Source organism: Capra hircus, chromosome 18 (assembly GCF_001704415.2).
Source record: "Capra hircus breed San Clemente chromosome 18, ASM170441v1, whole genome shotgun sequence".
NCBI lineage: Eukaryota > Metazoa > Chordata > Mammalia > Artiodactyla > Bovidae > Capra > Capra hircus.
The window spans coordinates 18,718,386-18,744,875 of NC_030825.1; the positions used below are offsets into that span (position 1 = coordinate 18,718,386).

Below are 26,490 nucleotides of genomic sequence, written 5' to 3' on the forward strand. Positions count from 1 at the left end.
CAGGCAAAATGTAAACTAGGAGAAGCAATAAGATCTTTCAAGTAGGAGAAAATAGTAGATTTGAAATGGATCTTTTACAATGACATAAATAAAGAGTTTAATGGGGACAAATGTATAGTTGATACTTTTTAATGAAGAGCTTCTTTGAAATGGCATATTTGTTATTTCATAGTCAACTGAATCAAATACACAAGAAAAATTATTAAACAACATAAAGTTTCTAACACTACTGTGAAAAGCAAGCACCAAAGAAAATGCAGAACTCATCAAATTCTCTTGATATTTCTTGCTGTTTTAACACAATTATTCTGGCTACCATTATCTGTTAATCATCTTCACATCACTAACCTAATTCAGCATTTTTTATCAACTATTTCCAAGTCAGCAGTCAGCACACTGACACCGGGCATGCAGACATTCAGGGTCTGCATAGAAAACCCCATACACTCCTCAAATTTTTGACAATTATAAACAACAACAACAAAAAGAATATGTTCTGCTACATTTGTGTCTTCAACTCAAATATCTGCAAATTCAAGGACTTCAAAATTCTCCTGAGTCTCTTTCTCAATCCAACACCTCTGCAGCATGGCCTGGCAGGAGGACAATTCAGCATTTTGCCCCAGCAACCACAGCACATTTGCACACAGAGGCATCCACAAGAATGCCCACTGCAGTACTGGAATTGGAAACAACATTTGTGATCACCAATAGGGAAAATGGCTTTAAAAATTATGGTACAGCTGAAAAATAAAGAAAGCTGAGAGCTGAAGAATTGATACTTTTGAACTGTGGTGTTGGAGAAGATTCTTAGAGAGTCCCCTGGACTGCAAGGAGATCAAACCAGTCAATCCTAAAGGAAATGAACATTCATTGGAAGGACTGATGCTGAAGCTCCAATACTTTGGCCACCTGATGTGAAGAACTGACTCATTGGAAAAGACCCTGAGGCTGGGAAAGATTGAAGGCAGGAGGAGAAGGGGATGACAGAGGATGAGATGGCTGGATGGCATCATCGACTCAATGGACAGGTCTGAGCAAGCTCTGGGAGTTGGTGATGGACAGGGAAGCCTGGCGTGCTGCACTCCACGGGGTCACAAAGAGTTGGACACAACTGAGCGACTGAACTGAACTATACAGTTGAATTCTACACAGCACATGAACTGACATGAAAAAATTTCCAAGATATGTGGTAAAAAGGAAAATTTACCAAATAATTTTTTTTTTTCCTTTGGCCAGTCTACCTGGTAGGAAAAGTTCTGGGAGGATCCACAGGACACTGGAGACAATCACTACCTCCAAGGGAGAAGCTGGGGCTAAGAACAGAAAAAGAATGGTGGCCACACTCCTGACTTTTCTGTAATGTTTTGAGTTTTTACAAGGAGAAAAAATTTGTGCCTTACTTATTACATAATAATAATTTAACAAAAATCCCTGGGTCATAAACTGTACATGATTTATCAGATATTTCATTAAGGGAATTCAATTCTATATGAACACAGATGGTTTGACTCTAAACTAATGAAGTGCATTGAAGGTGCTCCATCTTCACATTTAAATACAAAAAGGCACTTGGCTCTCCAACAATAAATACTCGACCTTAAAAATAACCCAGACACCATTCTCGCAGAAAAAAGGGGGGAAGCACTTCAAGTACGAGATCCAGTTTTTAAAAACTCTTAATAATCTCAAATTCCTTAATAAGCATTTTTACTTTGCATCCAAAAAACAAGTGTTACAAAGCCTGAGCCAAATTTCACCTCATTAAGATGCTGTCTGTTGCCCACATGAACTATCTTGAAGTCCTTTCATTCACTTGGTCTGGTTTTAAACAATACAGGAAAGTTAGTGGGAAGGCAAAAGCCATTCCATCTAGAGTGTAACCATGAAGGACTTCAAGCGTCTCATCTCCCACCCCCAACTAGGAATGCTTCTAACAGCAGTGGGGTCTGAGAGTTCCGAGCTCCCCAGGGGATTCTGACCACTGGACAGGTTTGAGAACCATGCTTTAAAAAGATCCTTTTAAGCAGTTCTTTTCAATCCACACGGCATGGCTGAACATGCATCCTCATGAATATGATTCCTATTTTTTAAATATGACATGACAGCCACGATTACCCCGTGTGTGCTCATTCATGTCCAACTCTTTGCCAACTCCGTGGACTGGAGCCCGCCAGACTCCAGGAGCCTGCCCGTGGAGCTTTCCAAGCAAGAACGCTGGAGTGGGTTTCCATCCCCTACTCCAGGGCATCTTCCCTACCCAGGGATCGAACCTGCCTCTGCTGCACCTCCTGCACTGGCAGGAGGGCCATCTACCAGGGAAGCCCCATCACCCCCTGCAGACCTATTATGCCAGAGTCTCTGAGGAATGGCTTCCAGACATCAGAGGTTTTGTTTTTTATTTTTTATTTTTTTTAAACTTCCTCGGATTGAGAACTCTTGTGTTGAAGTAACTGGTTTAGGAATTGCTCTTACCACGCTCATTAAGCAGAATACCATTATCTGCACCGGCTGTAGGAGACACAACAGCAGCCAGAGGGGGAGGTGAACCGTCAACCCCCAATTTCATTCTCAAACTTGGTAAGTCCTTTAACCTCTCTGAGGCTCAAATTATTGATTTTTTAAAGGACTGGACTGAAATAAATTACCTCTGAAGAGCCTCTGATCTCAAACTCCATGATGACTCTACCATGTGGCTACAAATCAGTCCAGTCCATAGGTAGAGTGTCCTTAAGTAAATGCATGAATTTCTTCTGAGAGTATCAGTTCATCATATATACAGTTCTGTGCTAACCTACATAAAAGTTCTATTCCTCATGGCACCATAAGAATTCCTAAGTGAACATAATTAGATTCTAGCAAATCAATCACAAGTGAAAATTAAACTAGTCATGTCTCAAATACAAACATTTGGAATAAAGAAATTTAAAAAATAACTCTTTAACCTTTTGTCAATGTTCTGATTTAATTCTTTTCTCCAGTTTCAAAAGCTGTGGGAAAACATACATTAAAATTTACCATTTAAATCATTTAAAGTGTGCACTTCTATGATATTAAGATATACACACCTTGATAACTATCACCACTAGTTACCTACAGAACTTTTTTAAAAAACTACTTTATTGAAGTATGATTGACACATAAAATATTTAATGTGTGTTACACCTGTAAAACTATCACCAACTAACAAGGCCAGAAACATATCCGACACCTTCCAAAAGTTTCTTCCTGCCCCCTTTTAATTTTTTAGTGTGTTGTAATATGTAAAAAAAATGATATACTCTCTTAGCAAATCAGAATACGCAATAGATGATTATTAGTTATAGCCATATGCTGTAGAGAGCTTCAGAACTTGTTTATATTACACACCTGAATTCATTCCAGAGCTTTTCAATCTCCCCAAATGCAACTCTGCACTCACTCAACACTGACTCCCATTCTCTTCTCCCTCATCCTTAAGCCCCTAGCAATCACTGTTCTGCTTTTTGTCTCTATGAATTTTACCTACTCCCTACATCTCTCTCAGAAGTAGAATCATTCAGCATCTGTGTTCTGTGACTGGCTTTTTTCCACTTAGCACATCCTTAAGTTTCATCCATGTCACAGCATGCGTTGGACTCTCCTTCCTTCATAAAGCTGAACGGTATTCCACTGTGTGTCTATTACCACATCATCCATCAATGAACACTCAGGTTGTTTCATTCTGATTTTTTGTTTGTTATTTTGAAGTCTCATACAATAAAAGGGAAAAACCTTACATCAGTACATTCTTCTGGAGGAAAAAAAAAAAAGTCCTATAAGCAAATCACATTCTGGGCCATAAAACACATCTTAACAAATTCCAAAGAATGAATCACACTAAGTATGCTCTCAGACCACTACAGAATTAAACTAGAAATCGGTAATTAAAAAACAGTGGGAAAATCCCAAAATACAGTAACTGGAAATTAAATATACAAAACTTGGAGACTAAATACTTGGGAAATTAAATAAAATTTGGGTCAAAGAAGAAGTCTCAAGAGATTGTCCTAACTAAATGAAAATAGAAATACAACTTACCAAAATTTGTGCTGTGCAGGGAAAGCAGAACACAGAGGAAAATTCATAAATTTACAGCATTTATTTGCACTAAATGCAATTAGAAAAGAGAAATGTAAAAATCAATTATCTACATTTCTACATTAGGAAACCGAAAGAGATGAACAAATTATGTTCAAAGTAAGGATAAAAAAATAAAATTTGAGTAGAAATCAGAGAAAAACAGAAATCTATAGAGAAAAATCAATGAGACAAAAGTTGACTCTTTCAAAACATCAATGAAATGGATAAGCCTTCTGGCCAAACTGAGAAAAAAAACAGATGACACTACCTGCTGATATCAGAAATGAAAGAAGGGTCATCACTGCTGATCCTATGGATATTAACAAGGTAATAAAGGAACATTATGAATCCACAAATTTGATAAATTTTGGTCTAGAAAAACAGATCAATTCCTTGAAAGAGGCAATCTACCAGAATTTATGCAAAAGCAACAAATAGGCCTTTATCTATTAAATAATTAACAACCTACTTAAAATAAAAAGCACCAACCCCAGATGGGTTCACTAGGGAAATCTACCAAAGACTGAAGGAAGAAATTATCTCAATTCTCCACAATCTATTCCAGAAAATAGAAGCAGAGGAACATTTCTACCTCATTCTCTGAGACCATCAGCCTAATCCTCAAACCAAGGTCATTATAAGAACAAAAAAACTACAGACCAGTATCTCTCCTGAACACAGAAGTAAAAATATGAGCAAAATATGAGTAAATCAAATCCAACAATGTACAAAAAGAATTATACACCATGACCAACAGGGATTTATTCCAGGTATCCAAGACTGAGTCAACATTCAAAAATAAATTTACATCACATCAACAGACTAAAGAAGAAAAATCAGGTAGTCATATTAAATTGACAGAAAAAGCATTTGGAAAAAATCTAACACCCCGTCAAAAACACTCAGCAAGGGAATTCCCTGGCAGCCCAGCGGTTGGGACTCCATGCTTCCACTACAAGGGGCGAGGATTCAATCCCTTGTTAGGGAACTATTAGGTTGGTACCAAAGAAATAGCGGGTTTTGCACTGCTGAATTCTGTTCTTTGATATTGAAATACATTATTAAATAAATGTAGTTACATTATACATCATTTTAATGCACATTTCTCGCTTTATGTTTTTTGCTAATGACACCTGCTGTTTTATTTATTTATTTTTTACTGTAAAAATGATAATATTAAACAAAGCAAACTCAAGAGATCTTTTTATTCAAGTTCAAAATGGGTCATAAAGCAGCAGAGACAACTCGAAACATCAACAACACGTTTGTACAGAGCAGCGGGGCTTCAAGGAGTTTTGCAAAGAAGACAAGAGCCTTGAAGATGAGGAGGGTAATGTCTGACCACCGGAAGTCGACAACTGAGAACCATCACTGAAGCTGACCCTCTTACAACTACACAGGAAGTTGCCAAAGATCGCAACACTGACCATTCTACGGTCACTGGGCATTTGAAGTAAACTGGTGAAAGGTGAAAAAGCTCGCTAAGTGGGTGCCTCCTGAGCTGACTGAAAATCAAAACAATTGTTGTTTTGAAGTGTCCTCTTATTCTATACAACAACAATGAACCATTTCCCAATCGGACTGTGACGTGTGACAACAAGTTTTATATGAAAACCGGTGACAAGCAGCTCGGTAGCTGGACCAAGAAGCAGCACCAAGCACGTGCCAAAGTCAAACGTGCACCAGAGAAAGGGCCATGGCCACTACTGGGTGGTCTGCGGCCGGTGTGATTCACTACAGCTTTCTCAATCCTGGCAAAACCGTGACATCTGACAAGTACGCTCAGCACATTGACGAGACGCACCGAAAGCTGCAAGGACGTCAGCAGGCATTAGTCAACAGAAAGGGCCCCATTCCTCTCCACAACGCCTGTCTGCGGGTTGCACAACCAACGCTTCAAAAGTCAGCGAACTGGACTATGAAGCTTTGCCTCACCCACCATATTCACCTCACTTCTCGCCAGTGAATTACTTCTTCAATCCTCTCGACAACTTCTTGCAGGCAAAACGTTCCACAACCAGCAGGAGGCAGAAAATGCTTTTCAAGAGTTCACTGAAGCCTGAAGCACGGATTCTTACACTATAGAAACAAACTTCTTTCTCAGTGGCAAAAATGTGCTGATTGTAATGCTTCCTATTTTGATTAATAAGATCTGTTTAAGCCTAGTTATAATACAGTGATTTAAAATTCACGGTCCAAAACTGCAATTACTTTTGTACCAACCTAATAAGATCCTGCATGCCTCACAGCGTGGCCAAAAAAAAAAGGAAAGAAAAAAAGTAACATTCAGACAATCAGAAACAGAAGGGAAGTTCTTCAAGTAGATAAAGAATAAACTACAAAAATCTTATAAAATTAGATGTTTTCCCACTAAGATTAGGAATAAGGCGAGATGTCCACTCTCACCACTCCTAATCTACATCATATTGGAACTCCTAACACAATAAGACTAAATAAGGAAATAAAAGTCTATGTACTGGAAAGAAAGAACAAAATTGCTTTTGTTTGCTACTAACATGATTATCTATGTAGAAAATCCCAAAGAAGCAACAAAAAAATTCCTGGGACTAGTAAGCCATTCTAGTAAGGTTACAGAATACAAAGTTAATTTAAAAAGTCAACTGCTATCTTAAATACAAGCAACAAAAAATGGAAATTTAAAATTTTAAATGCAATTACCATATACATTAGCAGAAAACCCAAACAGAAACACTTAGGTATAAATCTAACAACATAAGTTCATAAAAGAAAACTCTGATGAAAGAAATCAAAGACCTAAAGAAACAGAGGGCTATTCCATTTCTTCACAACTTGATCTATAGATTCAGTGAAACGCCAATCTAAATTCCAGCAAGACATTTTGTGCATAATGACAAACTAATTCTAAAATATATATGGAAAAGCAAAAGATCCAGAATAGTGAAAATAATGCAGAAAGAGAAGAATAAAGTCAGAGGAATGACATGAGCTGACTTCAAGACCTAACAATGATGCTAACGTAATCATGACTGTGTGGTACCGGGGAAAGATTAGACGTGGAACAGAAGAGAGGGCCCAGAAATACACCTACTCAAAACACAGTCACTGATCTTCGACAAATGAACAAAGGCAATTCAACGGAGCAAGGACAGTCTTCTTAGAAAACAGCGCTGAACAACTGGATACTCACATGCAAAACAATGAATCTAGACACAGATGGTCTATCTTCCATAAATATTAACTAAAACATGGCTCATATACCTAAATGTAAAACACAAAACTATAAAATTCCTAGAAGATAGCATAGAAAAAATTTAGGTGACCTTGAGTTTGGCCATAACTTTTCAGACACAATACCAAAAACACGATATATGAAAGAGAATTGCTAAATTGGGCTTCACAAAAGTAAAAACCTCTGCTCTGCAAATGACACTATCAAGAGAATGAAAAAGCAAGCCAAAGACTGGGAAAAATATTTTACAAAACACGCACTTAATAAAAGACTGGTATCCAAAATATTTAAAACTCAAAAATAAATAAGTCAATTTTAAAATGAGCAAAACATGGAGTATAATCCATATCAGATTACTTTGCTGTACATCTGAAATTAATACAATATTGTAAATCAACTATACTTCAATTTTTTAAAAACACAAAAAATCTGAGGAGACACCTCACCAAAGAAAATACAGATGCCAAATAAGTCTATGAAAAGATACCTGATAACATATATGATTAGGGAATTGCAAATTAAAACAATGAGATTATCACTACACATCTATTAGAATGGCCAAAATCTAAAACAATGACGACATCAAATGCTGGAGAGGATGTGGAGCAACAGGAATTCTCGTTCACTGCTGGTGGGAATACAAAATAGTGTGGCCACTTTGGAAGACAGTTTGGAAGTTTCTTATAAAACTGAATAAACTCTTACCATCAATTCATGAATTTCACGCCCCTTGGTACTAGTCCAAAGTAGCTGAAAACTGATATTCACACCAAAAGCTGCATTCAGCTTAATAATCAAGATATCCTTCAACAGGTAACTGGATAAATAAGCTGTGGCACATCCACACAATGGAGCACTATGCAACCATAAAAAAGGCGTGAGCAGGTCAGGACAAGACACAGAGGAACCGTAAACTCATGCTGCTGAGGGAAAGTAGACGATCTGAAACGATCGCATATTGTACGACGCCAACTACGTAGCATTCTGCTGCTGAGTCGCTTCAGTGTCCGGCTCTGTGCGACCCCACAGACGGCAGCCCACCAGGCTCCCCCGTCCCTGGGATTCTCCAGGCAACAACACTGGAGTGGGTTGCCATTTCCTTCTCCAATGCATGAAAGTGAAAAGTGAAGTCGCTCAGTCGCTCAGTCGTGCCCAACCCTCAGCGACCTCACAGACTGCAGCCTTCCAGGCTCCTCCATCCATGGGATTTTCCAGGCAAGAGTACTGGAGAAGGCCATTGCCTTCTCCGATATAACATTCTGGAAAAGGACAAAACTATGGGGACAGCAAAAATATCAATGGTTGCCAGAGGCTCGGGGGGAGAAAAAGATGAATGGGAAGAACACGGGACAGTTCGCTAATGACACTATCCTGTGGGATATCATTCTGTGTAATGATGGAAACACGTCATTATACACATTTGCCAAACCCACAGAATGTACAATACAAAGAGTTCATCCCAATTACATGATGAACTTTAATTAATCATACTGTATCAATATATGACCCATCGACTGTTACAAATAAAGTATGTTAATTAAAAGGAAACTGCGGTGGGGGTGGCGAAGTGACGGAATATATGAGAATTCTGTAATTCCTGTTGAATTTTTCCATAAACATAAAACTGCTTAAGAAAAAAATCACACATACACAGATACAGACACACAGATGCAAAACACACACACTGGGCTCGTGGGGAGAAAAGACAGAAGATCAGCACTGCAGAAGGGAAATGTCCATAACTATCTCCACTGTGCCGGGTCTTACCGTTTTCCCTGCCTACTGACTCCCCAGGAGGGGTGACCACAAACTCTTAAGGAAGCTGAAGCCAAACCATGACCTAGAGGCTCAGTTCAGGTCATCTTCTTGGAGTCTGCCTTTACAGAGGTCATATTGGGCTTTCTTTACACAGCTTGCTACATGGTTTTCAACATGCAAATAGACGCTTTTGAAAAAGTATTTGGAGGTAAAGTGTTAAGATCTCTTCAAGAAAAGGGAACATTTCATGCAAAGATGGGCTCGATAAAGGACAGAAATGGTATGCACCTAACAGAAGCAGAAGATATTAAGAAGAGGTGGCAAGAATACACAGAAGAACTGTACAAAAAAGATCTTCATGACCCAGATAATCACGATGGTGTGATCACTCATCTAGAGCCAGACATCCTGGAATGTGAAGTCAAGTGGGCCTTAGAAAGCATCACTACGAACAAAGCTAGTGGAGGTGATGGAATTCCAGTTGAGCTATTTCAAATCCTGGAAGATGATGCTGTGAAAGTGCTGCACTCAATATGCCAGCAAATTTGGAAAACTCAGCAGTGGCCACAGGACTGGAAAAGGTCAGTTTTCATTCCAATCCCAAAGAAAGGCAATGCCAAAGAATGCTCAAACTACCGCACAATTGCACTCATCTCACACACTAGGAAAGTGATGCTCAAAATTCTCCAAGCCAGGCTTCAGCAATACATGAACCATGAACTTCCAGATGTTCAAGCTGGTTTTAGGAAAGGCAGAGGAACCAGAGATCAAATTGCCAACATCTGCTGGATCATCAAAAAAACAAGAGTTCCAGAAAAACATCTATTTCTGCTTTATTGACTGTGCCAAAGCCTTTGACTGTGTGGATCACAATAAACTGTGGAAAATTGTGAAAGAGATGGGAATACCAGACCACCTGACCTGCCTCTTGAGAAATGTGTATGCAGGTCAGGAAGCAACAGTTAGAACTGGACATGGAACAACAGACTGGTTCCAAATAGGAAAAGGAGTACGTCAAGGCTGTATATTGTCACGCTGATTATTTAACTCACATGCAGAGTACGTCATGAGAAATGCTGGGCTGGAAGAAGCACAAGCTGGAATCAAGATTGCCGGGAGAAATATCAATAACCTCAGATATGCAGATGACACCATCCTTATGGTAGAAAGTGAAGAACTAAAAAGCCTCTTGATGAAAGTGAAAGAGGAGAGTGAAACAGTTGGCCTAAAGCTCAACATTCAGAAAACGAAGATTATGGCATCTGGGCCCATCACTTCATGGGAAATAGATGGGGAAACAGTGGAAACAGTGTCGGGCTTTATTTTGGGGGGCTCCACAATCACTGCAAATGGTGATTGCAGCCATAAAATTAACAGACACTTACTCATTGGAAGGAAAGTTATGACCAACATAGATAGCATATTGAAAAGCAGAGACATTACTTTGCCAACAAAGGTCCGTCTAGTCAAGGGTATGGTTTTTCCAGTGGTCATGTATGGATGTGAGAGTTGGACTGTGAAGAAAGCTGAGTGCCAAATAATTGATGCTTTTGAACTGTGGTGTTGAAGAAGACTCTTGAGAGTCCCTTGGCTTGCAAGGAGATCCATCCAGTCCATTCTAAAGGAGATCAGTCCTGGGTGTTCTTTGGAAGGACTGATTCTAAAGCTGAAACTCCAGTACTTTGGCCACCTCATGCAAAGAGTTGACTCATTGGAAAAGATTCTGATGCTGGGAGGTGTTGGGGGCAGGAGGAAGAGGGGACGACAGAGGATGAGATGTCTGGATGGCAGCTCAGACTCGATGGATGTGAGTTTGAGTGAACTCCGGGAGTTGATGATGGACAGGGAGGCCTGGCGTGCTGCTATTCATGGGGTCACAAAGAGTCAGACATGACTGAACGACTGAACTGGACTGAACGACTGAACTGAACTGAACTGAAAGTGTTAAAGATTTACTCCCAGCAGGAATCCTTCCTGTTCCAAGCTGTATGGGTTACATTAGCCTAAGGCCAAAGAGTATTAGCACAAGATGAAGCAACATAATCCAAGTTTAATTTAAAGGAAAAAGCAAATGTACTACTCCTGGTTGTTGAGGTAAGGCTGTAAGAATTCCGCCTCCTGAGCAGAGGCTCACAGGCCACTACATCCATCGTGGTTTTCTTCAGCTACCACAAGCTGAAAGCAAAGGTCAGGTGTGGCTATGGGCCAAGGGGTCCCCTGACAGTCCCAGCCGCCGCCCAAAGGCCAAGGACAGCTCATGACTGCCTTTCCCACACACCAGGCACTAGTCGGCCCAAAGCCCGCTTCACCTTCCTGCAGCCCACCCTGCTTCTCTTTCCTGAGGGATGACACCTCATTAAGAGAGCTAGCTAGTTAAAAAGTTATATCCCCTTTCTCACTCTTACCCTGTTTTCCCTATGAGAACTGTATTTCAAGACAGCCAAATGGCTGAGAAGGAAAAGTTTCTCCTTTTATGAGTGTCCCAGCTAATAACTGAGAAAAGATCAAGAGAATAAGAATATCACGATGTTTACAACCCTAATAATGAATTAATACATATAAACAATGATCATTACTGACTAGTAATATCACAAAAAGAAAGACATTCAGACACTATGTCTCTCCTGGGGAAAGTACCCACCACTGTCTATGAAGCATTCTTGCAAACAACAAAAAAATCTAAACAACCCTCTAGATCTAATTACAAACTTAAGAGAAAAAACAGGGGGACAACAGAACATATTAAATTGACACCACAGGAATGCAATTATTAATAGCAAAACTCAGAAAGTAAAAAAGTCTATAGGAAAAACAACCCAGTTTCTTAGACAAAGAAATTAATAGGGAAAACAGATGACAGAGAAGCTGTTGATTAGAAGACTTAAAAGGCATTTCAACCAATAACAATGCAAGAAACTCATCTGGATTTTGATTTGATCAAACTGTTAAAAAAAATAATTATGGGAGAGAAAATATAAACATTGGATATCTGACGCAACTAAGGAGTTATCTGGGCTTCCCTTCTGGCTCAGCTGGTAAAGAATCTGCCTGCATTGTGGGAGACTTGGGTTCCATCCCTGCGTTGGGAAGATCCCCTGGAGAAGCGAACAGATACAGGACTGAGCGACTTTCACTTTCACTTTCTAAGGAGTTACTGTAATCTGTCCGTTCAGGTGTAATAATGGTATTATGATAATGGTTTCTTTCAAAACCCTTATCTAGAGACACATATATTTATGTAAAATGATGTGACACTTGGAATTTGCTTCAAAATAAAGATGGGTGGAAATGGACTGGCATGCAGGAAAAGTGAGTTTGGTCATGGGTTGGTGACTGCCAAAGTTTCGTGATGAAGACATGGACATTCATTATCTCTTCTGTCTAACTCCATACTGTTTGTAATTTTCCATAATAAAAAGGTTTAAAGAAATGAAGTAATTTCAGACCTTCACAATTTCTGAGAAAGGTCAACCATCATAGTAGATCCTGCTCCTCACCTATCTCAATTATGCTAAATACCACATATTGGTCCTCCATATCCATGGATCAAAATTTCAGTTGAAGTCGGTCGATTCTGCAGATGCAAACCCCACGGATAGACAGGGCCAACTGTATTCACTGCACTACACTATTTTTCATAAGGGATTGCGCATTCCATATTTTGGTATCGACAGGCACTCATGGAACCCAGGGACAGCTGTATATCCAACCTATCCCAGTAGGGTTTATCATATGAAACCCATACAATCAATTTGTCCTTTCCAATCCTCCACAACCTAACCAATCTTTCAAAACAGCAAAAATGTCCACTCTTTTCAAAGTTTGCCTTATCTCACTAGTCAAAAGCAACCTCTCCACCTTATCTATTAATAGTTTATCCAACCAGCCCGTAATTTCCTAGAAGGCAGGGAATGTTTTCTGTCTTTACTTCCCACAAAAAGCCTAGCACAGTGGCTTGCATACAGCAGTTGATTTTCCAACCAAAAAATGTGTGGCTCATTCTGGTCTGTTCAGAGATGAGTCACAAAATAGTAAGTAATATACAACCAAAAAGAGTGGGTATGTTTGCAAAATCTACAGGTCACAAAGAACAGATGAACATGTTCTGATGGATCCATACAATGGAATGCTACCTGGCATTCAAAACTAACAAACAACAAAACTACGCACAATATGGATGAAGCTCCAAAGCATCAAGGTAAGAGAAAGAAGTCAGGTGCAAAAGACTATATACTATCTATGGTATATTTAACTCCATTTAATTGAAATCCCAGAAAAGGCAAAAGTGGGTGCTTAGGGCAAAGGATGGAGGGAAAGGGAATGACTGAACTGGCATGAGGGTACCTTTTGTACCTTTTGAGTGATGGAAATATTCTGTATCTTCTTCCTACTTACTGACTGTTATGGTTACACAACTGTATATATTTCCCAAAGTCACCTACTTGTACAATTTAAACGAGTGAATTTTATTCTATGTAAGTTATATTCTAATAAAAACTATAAATCATAAGATCAGAATTTTAAATTACACGTATTTGTAACAGGACAGATCAAGGGCTCTTACAAATTAATAAGACAAACATTTTCACGAGAAAGATAGGCAAGGAAAACAAGAAACGGAAAAGAAAAATACACAGGCAGGGAAAGGCATGCACAAATGAAATCAGTAAGATTCTATTTTTTACCTATAAAATTGGCAAGAAATTGTTTTCTTTTGTATTGGTATTTGTTTTTATTTGTAATAAAACTGGTGAAAATTTGGACTCACGCACACTACTGACATTAGGGTAAATTGACTTGATCTTCCACAGGAAAATCTGGCAAAAGCCTTAAAAGATAGAAACATTCTCCAATCTAAAACTTCATCCTCAAGAAATAACCATGCGGCAAGGGGAAAGAATAGTCTTTAACAAATGGTGCTGAGACAACCTGATATCCACAGGCAAAAGAATGAAGTTGGTTGTCTACCTCACACCATATATAAAAGTGAATTCAAAATGTATCAGAGACCTAAATACAAGAGCTAAAAATGTAAAACTCTTAAAAGAAAAAATAGGGGTCGATTTTTGTGATCTTGGATTACGCAATGGTTTCTTAGGTATGACACACAAAGCACAAACAACAGGAAAAAATGGGTAAATTGGAATGTATACGATAGAAATAACAAAACTTTTGCTTCAAAGGATACTATCAAGAAAGTAGAAAGACAATCCACAGAATGGAGGAAAGTATCTACAAATCACCCATCTGATAAGGGTCTATAATCCGGAATATAAAAAGAACTCTTACAATAAACAGTAAAAAGACAATCCACTAAAAAGAAGAAAACACGGGCAAGCAACCTGAATAGACATTTCTTCAAAGAAGACAAGGGCTTCCCTGGTGGCTCAGAGGTTAAAGCATCTGCCTGCAATGCAGGAGACCTGGGTTCAATCCCTGGGTCGGGAAGATCCCTTGGAGAAGGAAATGGCAACCCACTCCAGTATTCTTGCCTGGAGAATTCCACAGACAGCGGAGCCTGGTGGGCTACAGTCTATGAGGTCGCAAAGAGTCGGACACAACTGAGCGACCTCATGAAGACATACATGCAGCCTACCAGCACATGCAAAGATGCTCAACAACTTCCTTTGTGCATTAGAGAAATGCAATCAAAAACACAATGAGATACCACATCACTTCACACTTGCTGCTGCTGCTGCTGCTAAGTTGCTTCAGTCGTGTCCGACTCTGTGCGACCCCATAGACAGCAGCCCACCAGGCTCTCCCATCCCTGGGATTCTCCTGGCAAGAACACTGGAGTGGGTTGCCATTTCCTTCTCCAATGCATGAAAGCGAAAAGTGAAAGTGAAGTGGCTCAGTCTTGTCCGACTCTTAATGACCCCATAGACTGCAGCCTTCCAGGCTCCTCTGTCCATGGGATTTTCCAGGCAAGAGTGCTGGAGTGGGGTGCCATTGCCTTCTCCTCACACTCACTAGGATGGCTATAATCAAAAAGACAGACAATGACAAGTGTTGACAAGAACATGGAGAAACTAGAAACCCTCAGTCACTGCAGGTGGTGAGAATGAAAAATACTATCGCCACTTTATATAATCCAGCAATTCTACTACTGGACACTTAACCCAAGAAAAATGAAAGCACATATCTACAAAAGATTCCGTACATGCATGTTCATTATTTATAACAGCCAAAAAGATGGAAACAAACCAAATGTCCACCAGCTAATAAACAGATAAAGAAAATATGGTATATTCATACACTGGGATATTTAGAAGGACTGATACATGTTACAACATGAATAAACACTGAAAACATGTTTTCATGAAACAAAAGCCAGACACAAAAGGCCACATATTACATGATACCATTCTTATGAAATGTCCAGAATCATAAATCCACAGGGACAGAAAGTCTGTCTGAGGCTCCCAGGATCTGAAGGAGAAGGGAAGAGTGGAGAGTGATGATGGGTACAGGGTTTCTTTCTTTGGTAATGAAAATGTTCTGGAATTAGATAGCTGTGATGATTACACAATCTTGTAATATTGTAAAAACCACTGAGTTGTACATTTTAAAAGGGCAAATATGACAGCATATGAATTTTATCTAAGTAAAAATAAGCAAAAAAATAAATAATCCTCTCTGGCGCAAAGGGTTAGCTAAAAACACATCTTTTATAAAAAGCGAAAGACTGGAAAGACAAACTAAATGTTCACCTGGGAGCTGGTGAAATAAAGCAAGGTGCATTCAACCAAGGGAATATCACGTCCACACACAGTAGGTACACGGAGTCATACTAAAGGTAATGAGGTATTTAAAAATGCTGTAGAAATGCATTTCATATGCAAGATACTTGTTACAGTAATGAATTTTTTTAACTCAAAAAAGGATGCCCACAGGACTTCCCTAGTGGTAGAGTGGATGGAAATCTGCCTGCCAATGTGTGGAAAACAGGCTCGATCCCTGGTTCAGGAAGATTCCACTTGCCCTGGAGCAACAAACCTCCTTCACCACAACTACAAAGCCCACACTCTAGGGACCGCAAGCCACAAGTACTGAGCGCGAGTACTGCAACTACGGAAGCCCGTGTGGCTAGAGCCTGTGCTCCGCAACGCGAGAATCCACGGTAATGAGAAGCCTGCACACTCAATGAAGAGCAGTCCCTGCTCGCCGCAAGGCTTGTGAGCAGCAACGAAGACCCTGGGCAACCAAACATAAATGAATTTCTGAAAATTTTAAGTCTTAAAAAAAAAAAAAAGTATGCCCACAATAGTCTGATGCCCTTCTCCCAAAGTAGAAAACAATCTTAGAAATCAGTTCTAACTTCTTGCCTCCAGACTGCAAGAGAATACATTTCTGTTCTTTAAAAATTTTTTTTCCTTAAAAAGGAAAAAAAAAAAATTTAAGCATACCCATAGTGGAGTCCATAATGATAGAAAAAACAAAATATATGTAAACATACATGAAAAAGTCTAAAAATGTGCTAACAGTAGTTATGTGCTGGTAGTAGTATTAGAGGGGCTATTTTTTCTTCATTTGGTTTAGCTGTATTTTTCTGTGTTTTTTTTTTTTTTTTTTTTACAATTAGCACTTATTAAGTAACAAATAAATATATACTGTTTTAAAAACAAGTATCCTAACAAACAGTGGTATTAACACCTCACACGAAGAAGAAAACAAAGGGTGAATAAAGGAATAAAGACATCAAATTTAAAACCTCATCACAGGCCTAAACATTTTAGTAAATCCAAATTACTAGACGATAACTCCACAACCACAATCCTAATGCATTCTTACTCTTGCTTTGGCAGAAATTTACAACATAATAAATTTAATTTATAATACAAACGTGACAGCGCTAAAAGTTATGTTATGTTGACAAAATCGAAACAGTGACTCCAAGGGATTGGTAACCAAAAAATAGAAGACCAGGTCCCAATTCTCAGTCCAGAAAATGGTTCCAATGAAACACAGTTTATTTTAGCAGAGGTATGAAAATAAAATATTTATTCTACACAGTCTAAAGGCATTGTTAAGATATAAAAATATTGTTGAAAACAAACTCTTACTACCACCATCAACAAAAAAAAATCACCACTAAGCACAGGGTTTACTCCCACAAAATCCAGCCAAGCCAAAAGAAAATAAAGTTTACTCAAAACATATGAAAAGAAGGACTCTAAATTTTGAAATAAACTCTGCAGTTACTCTTTTATATGTTTTTAGTTAAATGAAAATAAAACTCTACTTCATGCCAGTTTCCAAGAAAAAGAAACATGTAAAGGAAACACTGCAAAATAGTTCAAAGATAAAAGAGTTCAAGCAATATTGCTAAAATCAAAGCAAATCGAAAAATAAGGCCCTTTTAAGTCAATTTTACTTAGATTTTTAACTGCAGACTTTCTCAATACTGCCAAGAAGTTTTTAAAATAAAAATTAAAAAGTTAAAATTAGGTGGAGTTATTCATGAGAAGGTTATTATGATAAAAGCATAATAAACTATTGCTACTCATATGAGAACAGTTAAAATTTTTAAAAAGTGATAATACCAAATGCTGGCAAGGATGCAGAGAAACCAGATCACACATACATTGCTGGCAGGAATGTAATCTGATACAGTGACTCTGGAAAACAGTTTACCCGTTTCTTTCAAAATATGTGCTTACCAAATGACCCAGCACTTTTGGGCATTTATCCCTCTAAAATGAAAACTTATATTTACATAAAAAATGTATACTTCATGAAACAGTTGCATTTGCAAAGGCCAAAAACGATATATAAACTCTTCCTGAATGTCCTTCCATCGTTAAACTGTGTACCTCCACACTGTGGAGCACTGTGCATGCATGCTAAATCCCTTCAGTCGTGTCCAGCTCTTTGGGACCCCATGGTCTGTAGCCTTCCCGGCTTCTCTGTCCATGGGATTCTCCAGACAAGAATACTGGAGTAGACTGCCATGCCCTCCTCCTGAGGATCTTCCCGACCCAGGGATCGAACCAGCATCTCCTGCCGCTCCTGCACTGCAGGAGGATTCTTTACCGCTGAGCCACCAAGCAAGCCCTTTGGAACACAGCTGCTGCTGCTGAGTTGCTTCAGTCGTGCCTCAGCATTAAAGAGGAAGGGACGACTGGACTTTCCTGGTGCTCCAGTCACTCTCAGGGCAGGAGGCCTGCGTTTGAGTCCTGGCTGGGGAACCAGATCCCACATGCCACAACTAAAGATCCGGCATGTGCAACTAAGACCTGGAAGGAACTATTAACACATACAAAATTCTGGATAGAACTCAAGGAATTATGGTAACTGGAAAAAAGTCAAAGTACTATATGATTCCATTTATATAACATTTTCAAAATTTAAAAAATGTAAATATGGAGAACAGATTAGTAGCTAGAGGTCAGAAATGAGGGGATGTGTGCATGAAAATAAAGGGATAGCATGAGGGATCTTTGAGGTGATGGTATAGTTCTATATCTTGATTGCGGTGGTGGTCACACAAATCTACACATGTAATATTTTCACAGAACTAGACACACACACTACACAAATGAGTATATATAGGACTGCTGAAATCTGAATAATGCTATGGATTATAACAATGTCAATTTCCTGGTTCTGAGATTAAACAATAGTTATATAAGATGTTATCACTGCGTGAAACTAGGTGAAGGGAACATGGGATCTTTCTGTATTATTTTCTGCCGCTTTCTGGGAATCTATATTTAAAAATAAAAAGTTTAAAACAAATTAGACGGGGCTAACGCACGAGAAAAATATAACAAATACAAAAGGCTTAATATAGTATATGTTAGTATATGGAACATGGCAAAAAGGCTCCATGAGCATTTTTACAGAATAGAGCATTTTTAATAAAGAACTAATTTGAAAACATAGGTTTCTGTATACTATTCAAACTATTTCAGCAGAAAGCATGATTTGAGCTACAATTCCAGAGTTCAGTTATCACATACTACATGAAATCTCTTATGCACATGGCAAGATTTTTTTTCACATTCTGACACTGTTCAAGTGATTAAGGAGCCAGTACACAACAAAAGCATCTCCACATTCAGTTTTTCCCAAAATCTTTTAACTCTAACTTCAACATGACCCAAAGCCCTTAAGTATACAGAAGTCTCTAATATCATCAAGTAACTTACAGGATGGAGTAAATTAACAGCTGCTGTTTGGGTTCAAATTAATGAAAAGTCTAGCTTGAGGGCATCCTCAACATCAATAAATACTCTTAGAAAAAAATAATTTTGTGTCATGTCAAAAATGGTAAAAAATGAATTGAAAGTCTTTTTGGTGTTCTGTAGCAACTGAGTCCCTAACAAATATTCTGAGGGTTACAAAGAACATTCTACTGGCCGTCCTCTGAATTCCTGAAGCAGGCTGAGCTGTTCAGCCAGCTCTGCAGGAAAGAGTCAAAACAGGAGTCTCAGTCAGCTGCTGGGAGCTGGACCCTAATTCTCCAATGAGCATCCTCTCTGGCCTATAGCCCCTTCAAGACTACTCCATACCCAAGTGTGCATTAATGATTAACAGTCTCCAGTGCAGTGGGTGTGACCCTGAAACAGTTTTCTCCACTAAATTTTATTCTAAAGGAAAAATAGAAAGCTGAGTAAAATCACACAACACCTTGCTTCTCTACTTTCCTTAGAAAAGTACTTTAATTTTTTCTCAGCTTCAACAGGGATAAGAATAAGCCTAACCACAACTATTTGATCACTTCAGTATCAGCAAGGGAGCCCGTATATTTTCTTCCCATGGACCCTGCAGACTCCGAACACTAGGATTTACTGATAGGGGTTTCATGGAAGAAGTTGTGACGTAAGGCCATCTATCATACCAGGACCGGATTGCTGGAACACACATGCCCTCCTCCTCCCTACCTTAGGCCTTCCTGGTATCCCTTTCTCATGCTTCAATTCCAAAAGAAGCTAAACCTTCTGTGTGAACCCAGGGCAGATTCCAGAAAGCTCCAGTCACTGTTCGGTTTTGCCTTTCAACACCTAAAAACTTAAAGGGTACTGCAGAAAAATTCCACAGGCTAAAAAACCAATGATTCTGACAGGGTGACACTGTTCACTGTCACAGATTTTAGACAGATGAGTTGTGGCATGGAAGCAGCTTAGCTGTACACGGTATACCAGATGTGAGATTCTCAAATAGGAATTACATTGTTAGTGTAGAATCTACAGTGCAGAAAACCTAATGTCTTCTTGAAAGCACACTTCAGCACCCAAATACAGAAAAATTCCATAACCTGAAGGCCCTAGTGCACTGAAGAATTCCTGTGGGCTACATAAGCAAATACATAAGAATTATGTGCTAAGTCGCTTCAGCTGTGCCCAACTCTTTGCGACCCTATGGACCACAGCCCATCAGGCTCCTGTCTCCATGGGATTCTCCAGCCAAGAATACTGGAGTGGGTTGCCATTTCCTTCTCCATCGGATCTTCCCCACCCAGGGCTTGAGCATCTCTCACGTCTCCTGCATTGGCAGGCGAGTTCTTTACCACTAGCGCCACCAAATTATACTTAGAACAAGCCCTTGGACTAAGGCCTCTAAATTCTTCCATGTTAATCTGCCCAATCACTTTGGAGCCAGCACTAACATCAATCCCACTGATCATATTGTGTAGAAATAGAAAGAGGCCATAAGGTCAGTGCTGAAGAACAGTGTCAGCATCTTGGACTCAACTGTGCTACGCTGTACAACATATACAAGGAAGGACACTGCCCCACTGCAGTGAAAACAACTGTACCTCAGCCCCCAAATTTCATCGCCCCCAAATTTTCTAGCCCCTGCTAGACAGTCCCATCTAAACATCACCGTGCCTTTTGCTCCAAACCAGTGGTCCTAATCCTTGTGTTCAACAATAACATTAACATTTTCCCAGTCACTCACATTCAAAGCTGTTATTAATAACATGGATTTCAATCCACGAAGGGAGTTAGAATCTTTCCCATTCTTACTTTGTAGTACCTCTCACATTCATTCTTTCCCATTTCCAACCCCATCATTCCAGTTCAAGAAATTAGTCCTTAAACCCAAGTTTCCCAGCAGGGACTTCTTGATGTCCCACTGTCAAATTCATACTCCAAAACATTATTTTGAACAAGTCATGCAAGCCTTGGGAAATTATCTACAGATCTGGCCACATGGCCCACATAAGCCTATCCTCATGAGCTTGAGCACCAAGCGCCTTCCAAAGGAAGCTTCTGGACACCTGGGCTCAGGACCAAGGACTCTGAATCTCCAAAAGTTTCCTATGTTTGCTACTTTTTGTCAGCTCTTCTTTCCCCATGATGATCAACAATTAAATCTTTGAAAAGAAAAGGGCTTAAAGCTCATTTTCATGAACAACCAGGAGCAGGTGGACTTCTCCCTACACCATAGCCAGCACTGAAAGGGAAGGAATTCCCAAAAGTAGAATAAGTGAAAGCAACTTTATAAAGAAAAAATGGAAAACAAACAAACTCCCTGCGTCAGGGAGAATTCCTGGAGAAGGCTGAGACGGTAAGCTCAGATGAGAGGAGTCCTTTTGAAAGAGGACTATGAGGATTTCAGAATGCCACACAAACATCTTACTCCACATTTAAAATATTTCCATCTTACCTCAACTGAAAAAAGAAAGGAAGAAAGAAGTTTCATCTCAACTAGCGACCTAGTAGATAAGAAAAAACATATACATAAAAGGAAAATTAAACATAAGCAACTATACCAAGATGAAACAAGCACTACAAGATTTTAGAGAAAGTACAAAAAAAATCAAGAACTTGAGCAACGAACTCAGGATTTTGAACTGCATCTTGGAGTGTTCAGGGAGTAAGTCAACCTGCTGTGGCAAAACAGAACACAGATAGATCACAGATGTGGGACAGAGTGTGTATCCAGCTGCCCCAGGGTTCCAGGCCACTGTTCATGCGCTTTTGCTTCCTCTCCCTACCTGGATGGTCATGCCAGTTCAGAGGCCAAGGACCACAACAGTTTTTTAACCTATTAGCTAAATGTCAGTCACATCCCCAGAACTCTCAATAGTTTTACTATAGTTAATCTCAGAATAGCATAACATTGAGGTACATTCTGAATTCAGACTTTTTAAAATACCTGTATTAAAAACAGCAAGACTTTCCCAAAAGTTAAGAAATAAGGGTCCATAAATTACAACAAGAATTTTTAAGCAGTCAGACACTCTTACAAAAACACTTAGGTCCCACTTAATAAAATTTAAAAAATTTAACTGATGACATCCTCTAAAGGATGCAGAAGAATGATGAATCGATAAGCAGTTTTAAGATAGGTTTATAATCCGTTTTTAAACAGCAATTCCTCTGGAAATGGAAATTCCTCTCCTTAATCCCTTTGAGGACAATGTAGTATTTGAATCCAGGACTAAGAGTATCTTGCTTCTACCTAAGTTCAAATGTGAGCCTTTTACAGTATCCTCAACATTAAATTAGCAAGTAAAAAGGAATTTCTAAGCTATCAAAGAGAGGCAGCCAGCATTTTAGATTTATAATACACCTTTGTTACATACATACGCAGACGCTTCAGTAAAACGAAACTAGGGAACTTGGAGGTTTTAACTGGCAGTGATTACTTAACTGGAGCTTATTCCTGTGAAATGAAACTATCAGAATCCCTCAATATCAATTCGCCTGTCATCAAACCACAGGTTTATGCTTCATCTTAGAAATGCTATCAGGATGGAACCATGAGCCTTTTATTGAAAGAAGATGACCATGGAGAGCGCCCTTGAAGCTTAGCAATAGAGGACTCAATCCAAAATGATCCCCCCTGGAAAGTGAGGACAGGTTTGACATGTCCCCCAGTGCCAGTCTTAAAACGCTTAACTGCGATTTTCCATAAAGGGTGGGAGTTGTAATAGTAGCATAGAACAGACACCAGCCCACTAGAAGCAGATGGAACCCACCAACTCATTTTAACCAGACCTTCAAAAAGGTACACAGAACTCTCTCTGCTTGCCAAAGCGGGGCAGATATGAATGGGTGAATCTAAGAAAAGGTTCCACAAGGGACTATTAATGGTGATTTCACTTGCCTACTTGTAACCCATGATGTAAAAAAAGGATCTGAAAAGTGAAAAGCAATTTTAAAGCTCATTCTCCGTACTCAAGCTACACACACGCGTGCGCGCACGCGCGCGCGCACATACACACACACACACACACACACCCCAAAACCTTCATTTTACAAAATTTTTGTAAGACTTTGTAATCTATCCCAGCACAGGGGAAATCAACCTGGAAACAGTCCCTGCTTATGTACATAATTCACTAGGGGTCAGGTAAGATTCCATTTTGTAACAGCTGAACTTTAAACACAAAGTCATTAGTGGTGCAACATTCACTCATTAGCATAAAGTTACCCCCTAGAATGAAAAGCATTGGCTGTCTCTGCCAGGATGACAACTTTACAGTGAGAAACTGCGGCCAAGGACGATCAACTCCTAGAAAGTTCCATCCGCCTGGAAAGAAGAGCTCACCATCTCCACCAGCCTAAGCTTAACTGTCACCTCATTCCTCACTCCCGACACAGCAAGGCATCACTAACATAGGAAATTCTAAGAAATAAAACATAGAGAGATGGGCCAAAGGGTCAATAGCCAGCAAAGCCTTTCAGGGCTGCCACGATTCCTGTTTGGGATTGGGGGAGGGGGAGGAGCTTTCTGGATGTTTCTATTCTTGGCAAGGAAAGCACCTCAGGTCCGGTACCGTGAAAAGGCACTAACACAGGAATGTTCTCAGGGAATGAATGATTTGCCTGTGCTAGGCGACTTCATTTTGGGGTGTGATGATGGGGGGCAGGGTGGGGAGGGCTAGAGGGCTGGGGAGAGAAGAGAGAGAAGGTGTTTGACTGGGGGGGATGGGAAGAAAGAGTGGATGGATGGGGGGTGGGGGTGGTCCAGGGAAGATGTGAACGGTTAGGAAGGAGGATGTGAATGACTAAGGGAGGTGAGGGGAGGATGTGGAGGGTTGAGAGGATGTCCAGAAAAGGCGTGGAGCTGAGAAGGAGGGGGCAAAGGTGTGGACTGCTAACGAAGGCTGGGGGAAGGTATGGACGGACGGAGGAGGGACGGCCATCAGACCCCTGAGGACCAGTAACTAAGGCAGGCCGAGGTTGGGGGGCCTCACCCAGGCTCCCCTCCCAGCCCCCCTTCTGTGGGCGTGTGCCTGGCTGCGCGTGTGCAAGGGCCAGGCCACCAGGCCGCAAGGCCACCACTCACCCCACGACTCCCTGGTTGTAGTTCCTCCGCTTCCACGGGGTCCCGCTGTACACGCCCCCGCCGCCGTCTGCCCGGCCGCCCCCCGGGGCCCGCCCTCCGCTGGGCTGCAGCAGGCTGTAGTTGAGTCCGTAGGTGCTAGCCTTGTTGTCCCGCTTCCTCTTGTTGCTGCTGCCCGAAGCTGGGTCCGCGGGCTCCGCGGCGGGGACGGCGGTCGAGGAGTGCGGGGACGGGGACGCCGAGGGGGACGGGGACGTCGAGGGGCCCGCGGGGGCTCGACGGGCCCAGGCCGCGGGCTGGTGGTGGTTGTTGTTGTTGTTGGTCGTCTCCAGGGGCAGGAAGTCCCGCTGCTCCGCCGGCTGCGCGTGGCCGCCCAGCAGGCGCTCCCCGGAGCGGTACATGCCGGCCGGGGCCGGGGCCGGGGTCGCGCCGCTGGGGCTGCCGGTGCTGCTGCCGCTCCCGCCGGTGGCCGTGCTGCTGCCGCCGCCGCCGCCGCTCGCGCCGCCGCTGCTGTGACAGTGGTGGTTGAAGTAGAGGTTCCTCAGTCCCTGGGTGGTCTCCCAGATCTGCATCCACAGACTGTTGGACGGTCCGAGCTGCTCTGGCTGGAACCAGGCGATCCTCGGATCCATCAAACGGCGGCGGCCGCTGCCCCCGCCCCTCCCGGCTGCCCGCAGGGCCGCCGCCGCCGCCGCCGCCGCCGCCGCCGCGCCTCAGGCGCACGCCCGGCCTCGGCTGCTGCTGCTGCTGCTGCTGCTGCTGCCGCCGCCGCTGCCGCTGCTGCTGCTGCTCGGGGCCCGCCGCGGGCGGCGCGGTCGCGCAAGGAGCCCGGCCGGCGCAGGCGGCGTCGCTCCCGCCCTCGGGGGCTCTGCGGGCCCTCCCCCCTCCCTCCGCCCCTCTGCCGAGCCCCTGTCACCGGGGTCCCCGTGCAAATGGCGGCGACAGCGGCAGCTCCTGAGAAGGGCTAGCGGCGGCGGCGGCGGCTGCGGCGCGGCAGCGGCGGCGGCGGCGGCGGCGGCGGCGGGGGGCGGGGGGGGGGACGCGCCTGCTCCGTAGCGTCCTTGCTCCTCCGGGCCCGGGGCGGGGCCTCCGTCGGCTCCGCCCCGCTCGCTCCGCCCCCGTCCCGCCCCTCCCTCCCGCGCTTGCCCCGCCCCCGCCGGGCCGAGCCGCCAGTCCAGCCCCAGAGGCCGCGCCGTGCGTCACAGAGGCTGCGGTGTGGCGCGTCTGGGAGCCGCAACCGCCTGGTCTAACCGTCCCGACCCCAGCTAGGGAGGGGGGCGGGGGTCGCACGTACCTGGGCGTCAGGGCGCCCCTGACGCGCGTGCCGCCTCCAGTCTCAGTTTCCTGGCCCCCGAGGCTGGGTGAGGCCAGACGGAGGCCGGTCACCGCCAGCTCCGGAGGGAATAGATTGTGGGCGGTGCCGCCCCGCCCACTGTCCCCTCCCCCAGGCTGCAGCGCCCGGATCCTCGGGCTTCTCTAACCCCTCCCAGGATAGATCTCCGCTCTAAGCACCGTTCCAGAGGGCGGAAAGTGCGTCCCTCTTTCCAGCAGAGCACGTGTCCGGGACCCTGCCCGGATGCAGGCTGCCCTGGTTCCTCTGTTGCTTGGCCACCTGGTTGCCCCCAGCGCCCTCCCTGCCGCGCCCTGGCCAGGACTGGGAGCCGCAGGACTTGGTGGAGGGTTTCCCCACGCGACCCCGAGACTGGAGAAACCTGCTCCCACCTACAGGGGTGCACACGCTTCTTCGTAGAGTGCGTAAGCCATGGGCTCAAAACCACCGTCACACACCCCAACGCACTTTACAAAGACTTGCACTCATAAACACACGCAGACGCACAGGCAGGGAGACAGACACACAAGCCACTCAGCGTGTGAAGAAACCACGTGCCCGAAGATGCATCAGCAACCATGAAAAACCCTTCTTAGTTCAGAATTAAAGAAAACCCAAAACCTTTTAAGCCTAATTTGGGGACCATATTGTTGGCACCAGTAGAGATTTTCCACAAATCCCTCCGGTGAAAGATAAGCAAAAGGGTGTTTTAAGTATTTCAAATCATCAAAAGAAAAAAGGGAAAGAAATGAGCATGTTTCATGTGTGCCCTCTAAGGTTGGTCCAAAGTCCGGAATGAGTCCCTAACGCCCGATTTTGGCCTGTTTGGGGAGTTCAATATCCT

General features: G+C 42.2%; 1 protein-coding gene across 3 annotated transcripts in view; it reads right to left on the reverse strand.

Moving 5' to 3' along the window:
* Positions 1–24,992, reverse strand: part of PAPD5 (poly(A) RNA polymerase D5, non-canonical) — a 69,053-nt gene extending 44,061 nt beyond the window's left edge. For all 3 annotated transcript variants that reach the window (XM_018061950.1, XM_018061949.1, XM_018061948.1), the window contains exon 1: positions 24,320–24,992. In XM_018061950.1, the coding sequence (XP_017917439.1) occupies positions 24,320–24,948 (629 nt within the window). In that variant the 5' untranslated portion in view covers positions 24,949–24,992. The remainder of the gene's footprint in view (positions 1–24,319) is intronic.